At 37.6% G+C, this 8895-nt stretch overlaps 1 protein-coding gene across 2 annotated transcripts; it reads right to left on the reverse strand.

Moving 5' to 3' along the window:
* Nucleotides 1-263: 263 nt before the first annotated feature.
* On the reverse strand, nt 264-8363 carry LOC308686655 (uncharacterized protein). 2 transcript variants are annotated; one of them, XM_081395093.1, is made up of 10 exons: nt 7801-8128; nt 7423-7474; nt 7144-7328; nt 6872-6969; nt 6194-6527; nt 5926-6036; nt 5652-5761; nt 2384-2594; nt 1191-1316; nt 264-339 (listed from the first exon to the last, which is right to left on the reverse strand). In XM_081395093.1, exons 3-10 carry the CDS (start codon nt 7325-7327, stop codon nt 320-322), a joined length of 1194 nt encoding a protein of 397 aa, XP_081251219.1. In that variant the 5' UTR covers nt 7328; nt 7423-7474; nt 7801-8128; the 3' UTR covers nt 264-319. The 2 variants fall into 2 exon arrangements, with proteins under 2 accessions (XP_081251219.1, XP_081251218.1); XM_081395092.1 differs by having other exon boundaries at nt 7423-8363.
* Nucleotides 8364-8895: the final 532 nt, after the last annotated feature.

Consider the following 8895-nt stretch of genomic DNA (forward strand, 5'->3'; position numbering starts at 1 on the left):
GTTGTGTATTGGTTAAGATTTGTAGGTTTGATGCTTTTAGCTGTTAATAATTAGGACATTAACTATAGTTTTTAATAAATTAATTTGAATTATAACTACTATTATACACAATTGATATAAACTTCACACCAACTTTTCAATAGCTTACAGCTCAGGTTTTGTTTTGCAAAAAGAACATGCACCCGAAATACAAACTATATACAGTATTAAGACCTGCTTTTTTACTCAACCCAGCTGGAAATAAACATCTGACACAAAATATTAATATTACATTTTTATTACTTAATTCAGTTTTTTTACATTAACACATTGTGTGTCTTCACTTGGGCTGACTGAGACCTGCAACAAGAAGGAGAATTCATTAGGACAATGTACCTCTTAAACCACATTACCAGTACATAAGATTATTCATACATTATATATTTATATATATTCATCCAACATCTTTGGGCGTACTTTGAGCAGATTCAAGATCTTTGTAAACTTTACAGCATTACAGTCATCTTTTATTTAATCTTCTCCAGGTGTAGGTTTTAAATTATAAAACAGATAGTTCAACTAGGATGCACCGAAATCATTTAAGTGATAAATAAATAAATACATAGGTAAATTGGCTATTTGGCTAAACTGATTTACCAGTATTTTTTAAAAAGTCCTGTTCACACACGATCTCTTAACAGTAATTCACCAGTGAGGACTATGTGTGAAAGGGGCTAATGATGTAATGAGGTCCCAGGTGTTTGTTATGTTTTAGAGTTTTACAGTGGCTTATAAAGCAATTCAGCCAATCATGAGGACCGGAACCATCCATTTTACAACACTACTCGAGCACTCAAGAAGTGTAGGAACTGATGTGTCAAAGAAAGTGGTCAAGCTTTCAACAAAAAAAGCTGCTCAACAGTTACCCAATGAAATGATGAACATATAAATCTACAAAGATATTATTTCAACCCTTTATTCAAAAAAACAGAACTGACAGTGTTTTTTTTTTCAAAGATGTTATAATCTTTAACAAAATGTTTGACATTGTTTGACAAGCACATGCACACAAAAGTCTCGCGCAGTTGGATAATAGGTAATAATTGCAATACAACCCCTTCAGGCTGATTCAAGACGGGGTTGTATTTGCTATAACAATCGCCTCGCTATACATTATCCCTTACTTAAGAAATGGGTATTTAAATACTTACCAGTGATAGTTTTTGTCCTGTTTATATCACTGATCTTCTCAGCCAGGTATTTCCGTACACTTAGGAGGCGCTTATTTATTTCCTCTGAGGTGTGACCCCTTTCCTCCAGCCTCTGAGACAGACACTCTGTTTAGAACACACACACACACACACACACACACACACACACACACACAAATAAATAAATACATTTTTTACTTCAAGTACTGATCATGACTAATGATTTACCAAATAATTTGTAAATACAAAGTGTTTTGTGTACAATGTGATAATGGAATGACAATAATTCGAGGATGTACTGGAAAAAAAGTAGCACCAGGATGCTTTTCAGAGTAATTAAAACATTTTAAATCTGACCACACAGGAAATTAAGTAGAATATGATGCTTGACAACTGAAATCTGAAGTTATACAGTGACAATTTAAGGAGGTAGAGCACACAGAACCACAAAGCTCCAGGTGCTGGTTGCTCCAGCTGGACATACACCCGGTTGTGTTTTTTAATTCAAGTACTGATCATGACTAATGATTTACCGATTATTTTTTCAGGAGCAGCTTCTTAGCAAAACCAGCTATATACTGACCCTCGTTTATAAAGCAGTCTGGTGAGAAATGATTCGCGAAACATGAAAGCATTGACGTTGATCGTGGGGAATATTCCCTTTGAAAACAAAACTCTGCCACTGCGTCTTCAGCGGTTTGGATTTAGGAACATCAAAATGACTGCTGTGTTCCTTATTTAGTTTATTAGTTTATAATAACGTGGACAGTGTCTTTTGATAAAAGAGCAGCTTTAGCCTCTACGGCTAATTTCCAGCTGTAGTCCCCGGCCAGTTGTTAATAGGCATACATTTACATTTAGTCTTTTTTTAGCGTTCTGGGGTAGCGTTCTGAATCATCTGTAGTGGTTTAATTGCACATGATGGAAGTCCAGCCAGAAGAGCATTGCAGTAAGCCTAGATATGACCAGAGTCTGGACGAGAAGTTGTGTTGCATGCTCAGTTAGGTAAGGCCTGATCTTCCTGATGTTGTGCAGTGCAAACCGGCATGATCAAGCTGTCTTTAACTAAAAATCGACTAAAAATGACGTTAGAAAAATCAAGAGCCTACCAATTAATCGACTAGTCAACTGGGAGATTACAGCCCTAGTGTCTTGTGTTGAGATTTAATTATAGCTAAATTTGACAGTTTTACCTTTGATAGCGGAGATCTTTTCTGGACTCAGAGGTGGTTTTGCCTCAGCCTCAGGTTTTGCGTTACATTTCATCCCCGTAACACTCCTCTGTTTGAGGACTGTGGTACCCCATATGACTACAGCTAAGCTCTTGCAGAATTTTGAGTCCCCCTCTAATCTCCTCACGATGTCCCACTTTCCTGTGGGTATCAGGACTCCATGTCCTAGATCCTGAAAGAAAAAAAAAAAAAAAAAAAACATTAATATGCATAAGACCATTTTACCTCATTTAAAAGTAGAGGTCGACCATTATATTGGTTTTACTGATTACTTGGCACCAATAGGTAGCAGGTAACTAAGGGGGCCATGGCGATGCAGGTAGTTTGAGGAGTCATGTAGGACTGGCCTCCGTGGCTCTTGACTTGACTCTTGGCCACGATGGCTGGAGAAGTATGTACTTTTTTGCGTATTTTGTGGTTGGGTATTATTTAAATGAGGAACATTATGACTTCATGAGATCCAGAAAAATTGTATTATGAATTTATAATGCATGACTACCGTGCTGTTTCAGGGCTCGCAAAATTTCAAAATCGCTGGTAGCCCTTCGGGCAGGCTCTCTTCGTATTTTGGTAGCCCCGAAATGAATTTTACTAGCCCAGATAAAAAGACAATTTTTAATGTAGAAAATTTGTTAGGAGTCAAAACAATGAATCAAAAACCTTTTCAAAACACAAAATATCAACAAATATGCATCTGGTTCTAACTGAACTGAAATGTGTGTGACCAGTATGGAACATGAATCAGTGTGTCTGTGGCTCAGCCCCCAATGAGGGTATGAAAAAACAAACAAAAAAAACACGTAACACTTTAGTTTAGGGTCTAATGCTCACTATTAAGTTTCATTAACATGCAGATGGCAGGGTTTTATCATCACTGAGGTCCCGAATGTGAGGCAGGCTAGTCAGGGGGGTTCGGGGGCACCCCGAGAAAATGTTGATTTCTCTGATCTACATATGTGCATTTTAAGATGTTTTAAAGGCCAAAAAAATGGATAACAATAGCTTTAAAACCATGTAAGTGGGCAGCTGATTATTTTTCTCTCCTCATCAGCACACTCCTATTGATACTTTGCAGTCACGTGACTACCATGGATACCTGGCGGGCAACAAACGGGTATTTCCAACGTAGAGTCCTGTAGTTCCAGGTCTTTCTAGTAGCTATCAAGTCTGTTAGCGAGCTAGCTGCATATGGACTAGGATTAACTCCAAGATAATAACTCCTAAATTGTGTAAAGCAGACAAGTTTTTTAAAGATAATAGAGCAGTAATAATTCCTCCGTAAATAATCTAACGTTAGCTCTACTGTTGGGTCATCTCTGGTTCTCATTGAAAATCATAGATATCGCAAACCTCAAAACAACCTATCACACACTTCTGTTATTGTTAGCAAAAGACGACAGCTGTTACTGTACGTTCACACCGCCACCGGCGAGAGCGTCAAAGTGCCCGGAAATCATTCATTTTCAATGAATTTTGCTGCTCTCGCCAGCGGCGGTGTGAACATAACGTTACAGTTAGTCTAGCTTAGATTCATAACACAAACAGCTGACTCGCCGAACCAGCTGGTAAATATTGGTGGTGTTGATTGACAAAACTACAGTAACTTAAAGACACGATTAATTACATGATCATACACCCATTGTGTTCAAACAAATGTTGAAATTACCTTTGATGGTAATAGGCACAGACGTGTGTATACTGTGAAGGTTGCTTATCTCATCAACTATCTGGCATGTCGTTTACACCTCAAAACACCAACTTTTGTATAGTAAAACTGGCGACCCTTGATTAGTTTACTGGGTTTCGTTGCTGGAGAACGACGTTCTTGCCCGCCAGACAGTACTTGTGACGTCAAGTGCAAAGTATCAATTCTCTTTCTTTTTCTCTTGCTCTGTCTCTTCCCCTCCTAAAGCTGAGCTTTGACTGATATAGGCTTTTCATTTTTGTCTGTCAGTGAAGTAAACATAGGGTCAACTGATAGGTTGATTTATGAATCATTTTCTCAGACACATTCCTTTACTGAAAGCTACTAAGAAAGCTAGGTAGCCTAACTAAGTTTATTAAATTCATTCACAATATGTACACATTCATTATTGATCTTCTTCCTAATATAGGGCCGTAGACAGGGCTTTATAAATCAAAGAGGTCCTACATTTAAGGTTATTAGGGAGTTCAAATTTTTTATTTCTCTGATATGTCCATTTCAAGACGTTTGAAGGCCAAAAAAGGATAAGAAATAGCTTTAAAACAATGTCAGCGGGCAGTAGATTATGTGTCAATACTTGCTCTCACTTCTTATACATTACTCTTTCTTCTTCTCTCAGTCTCCTCATCTTGCCCTGTCTCTTCCCCTCCTAAAGCTGAACTTTTTTTAATTTACTGAAGGCTACAAATTGTATATTAATTCTCAATATGTACACATTCATTATTAATCTTGTGCCTAACATGAAAACGGATTTGTTAATGCTCTGTTAAATGTCCCCTCACAATGACAGTAAACTAATTATTAGTCACGTTACATAGGCCTATTTTCAGTTCAAAATGGCGAAATTCGACAAAAGTATATTCGTTTGTCTGATTATTTTTGTCATTCGTTTCACATTTATGACCTAAAAAAACTGTCAAATATGAAATGTTTAGTTTAGCTACTAACATCTTATCTCGCACTTGACCGTAAACTGAGTCGCTCTGCTCAAATTCGCTCTCAGCAGCTTCTGTGAATATAAACCCTGCCTACTTTGATTTGATTGGTCATCTCAAATATTCTGACATTGACAGACCAATGAGACTCAGGTGAACACACACACACACACACACACACACACACACACACACACACACACACACACACACACCTGTTTCTGATATGTGCTCTGCTCTGCGCTGCTGCGGATTGAAGATGAAGACGCGTTGAATCTGATTATAACAAGACTGAAGCGAACACTATTTCAGATAGCCCGTCGGGCAGGCCGGTTATGCATTTTGGTAGCCCGACTTGAAAACACAATAGCCCCGGGACGTCGGGCAGCCGATTTTGCGAGCACTGTGTTTCATTGTGATTAATCGTGCAGCCCTAGTTTAAAATAAGAATACTAATACCACAGCTGAATAAAAAAATTTGTAAGGGTATACAGGGATAAACTAGATAACCTGGCTTCTCAAGACTCCCCTGCTTTGCATTAAAATGATAGGAATATGTAGAGTTTGTGTTTTACAGTCTACGAAATACCTTGTCATCCCTGTGTCTTATGCTCTGCTCCTCTGCTTCTGGACCTTGAACTGGCTGCTGTGGGAGTGGAGTCTGGCCTGCAGAAGAGGACTGTGGCTCCTTTTGTGTTACTGTAATATCAGAGTAAAGGCCCATTCACACCAAGAATGATAACTATATTCGTTTTTTTTATCAATCACTGCCTATAACTTACATTTGAATGTGTCCAATTCTTTCTAAGAACTTTAAAAACATGCATGTAAAATTAATAGTCAAACAGTTTGAAAATGCTCACGTTTGAGTATTATAGCCGTTTGCTCCTCTGCTGGTTCTTCTGGACCGTGAACTGGCTGCTGTGGGAGTGAAGTGTGGCCTGCAGAAGAGGTCTGTGGCTCCTTTTGTGTTACTGTAATATCAGATTAAGCAACACTTTTAATAGTTTTGTTGCAATAAAAAATAAAAAATCACAGGCTATAACTTACATTTGAATATGTCCAATTCTTTCTAAGAACTTTAAAAACATGCATGTAAAATGAATAGCCAACCAGTTTGAAAATGCTCACTTTTTTTGTTTTGGAAGAGCTCCTCTTGGAGATGAAGGTTTAACCGCCTTAGCTGCTGCAGTTCAGCTTTCGTGTCCCTATTCTCTTCTTTTAAACATTTAATTTTCTTCTCTTTTTCTTCATTACTCATCTCCTCCTCTCGCATCCTTTTTTTGATGTTGTAGTACTTGTCTTGCAGTTCCTTGTGCACATCCAAGGGGACATACTCATTGTGTGTTTCGTAACTGCTCTGGACAACTTTTTTCTTTTCTTTTAGGATTTCCATTAAAGTTTTCCGTTTCTGTATGCTTTGGACTGCTGGCTTTTTTTTTTTCTGGTCATTTGTCTTGTCACACTATAAAATAAACCAAAAATATTTTTTTAACAGCAGAATTTACAGACATATGTCATAGTGACCGACTGATAGGGAACTACATTTCCCATGATGCTATTTAGATAATTTCACTGAAATTACAGATTCAGAGAACTGAAACAAGCAAAATGCAAAGTGTGTAATGTTGTGATTAACCTCATAGCTTTGATTGGTTTGGTTCATGACTTACAACACTTTAATGGAGACTATTTTTTAAATCCCTATGGTATAAATTTATGAAAAAACTACCTCCAATGCTGAAAAATGTGCAGCAATAATGCACTCAATTGTATTACTTAAGAGATGCATTAGCCTACATAGCTTACAGATGGATTCTTGGAGCTTTTGGTAGATGACCAGTCTTCCTCATCACTGTTGAGTGGGGGTATTGAGATTCGCTCGCGCTTTAATTCCTCTTCAGATTCTGAAGAATAGAAGAAAAAATAACTACAGTTCTTTGTCACCACCAGTAAATATGTTAAGTGGTTGTTTGAGAATCTTTTGTAACAGTAACTGTAATACCCACATCTATGATTCCAGCAGTGCAACAAATAGTTTGACTGATATACTTATATATAGTGTAGCTTTAAATACCTACCAGCCAGTTTTAATATCTGTGCTTTGTAGTATTGCCCCTGGTCCTCTGGCGATTTCTTCCACAAAATGTTATATTTTTTCTTTGTTTCAAAATCTTTCACATCTTTTGGACAGAAGCCTTTTATGTGGTCCAAGGGCACTATCTGTCGGATGTTGTCGTCGATATAACGGACGTAGGCAAACATGCTAACATACAAGACAAACGACAGTTAATAAAAACACATTTTATATAAATTACTTTGTATTAGCAATACAAAATGTTTTATTTGTGAATAATTACCTTGCAGCCACTCTCTGTTGCAAGCCAACGTTAAGTTACTTGCTCTGTTTCACTAGAATGCAAATAACCAAATTACAAGAAACATGACATAAAGGTCAAATAAAACGAATGAAATGGCATGTTTATTAGGCTGCTGTCGACCTAAAGCACGAATAACGTAACATATCGGATTGTTTAACTGTTTACGTTCACTTAAGACATATTCTCAACCAACTGTATACTACTGGGCAAGACATTGACTGTGAAATTAATTCGGTAACGTTAGCTGCTTATTTGCTACTTGCACTCTGTCTGTGTCAGCCTTTAATTACTTTTTTTTATACTATCAACAGACTTAACCTTACGTGGCAACGTATGTTAATAAGCAGTCTTACTTACTGTAGCAATGTTGATTTTACATTTAAGTATAAATACATACACAGCCCGTTATCAGCTAACAATGGCTGGCGGTCCACCAGCATTGGGCGGCAAAAGTCAGCGGCTTGACACGGTCGGACAAAATATTATAATATAACAAAATATAACACCATCGGCAACACGACCAATCTGGACCAACAGTCTAAACCGTGGTATGCCAGAAAACACTTATTATGAACCAGCGGCTCGGTAGCGGACCGGGAAGGTGGTCCGCTGGAATAACGATGAGCAAAACGCCAGTGGGCCGCCAACTTTGCCACTGGTGGGCCGCCATCGGCCCGCTGGGCCTATGTTATAGTCTACCTCAATAGCGGACAGGGCAGAAAAGTAAATATTGCATCGAAAATAACAGGAATGAAAAGTATTAATGACACTTACCTGACAGAAAAAGTAAAAAAGGGTGGTTCGTGAACGAGCAGATCAGTTTAAATTATTATACCGTTATTTCAGTTGGAACTGTCACGCGCAAGCTAAGCTCCGCCCCCTTTTTGCGTGATCAACATCTCGTCTCAAGCACTTTTTTCATCATTATTTATTTTTCGGGACAAATATGCGTAGAAATAGGCAAAAATATAAGCTATACCTGGAACCTCAAAGTAAGACAAAGATACCTCGCCAGACAGTGTGTAGATATGACAGGCCAGGTGTTGATGTTGACGAGGAAGAGAGCCAAACAGCCAATGAAACAGGTACCGTAGACGTAGACTATCACGCTTATTATCCAGTAGGATTGTCCCGATTATTTGAATACATTTTATTGTTAAAAAATGTAAATAAAAACGTTAGTACATAGGACGGAGGTGATCCAGCAAAGTCTGACATACTTACTGAAGAATAACTTTTGATTTTTAATTGACAAATAAATAGGCTAAATAAAAACCCAGAGAAATATCCGATTCTCATCGGATATCAAAATAAAAGTCCTCACACATATACCTGTTAAATAAAAGTAACAGTGAAACAGAGATAATGGTCATAAGTTTCATACATCTTTGTCAATTACATTTTTTTGTAGAACCTATTTTTAAAAGGTTATTTAAATATTATAAAATACAT

This window comes from Scardinius erythrophthalmus (assembly GCF_964197995.2).
Source record: "Scardinius erythrophthalmus genome assembly, contig: HAP1_SCAFFOLD_603, whole genome shotgun sequence".
Lineage (NCBI taxonomy): Eukaryota > Metazoa > Chordata > Actinopteri > Cypriniformes > Leuciscidae > Scardinius > Scardinius erythrophthalmus.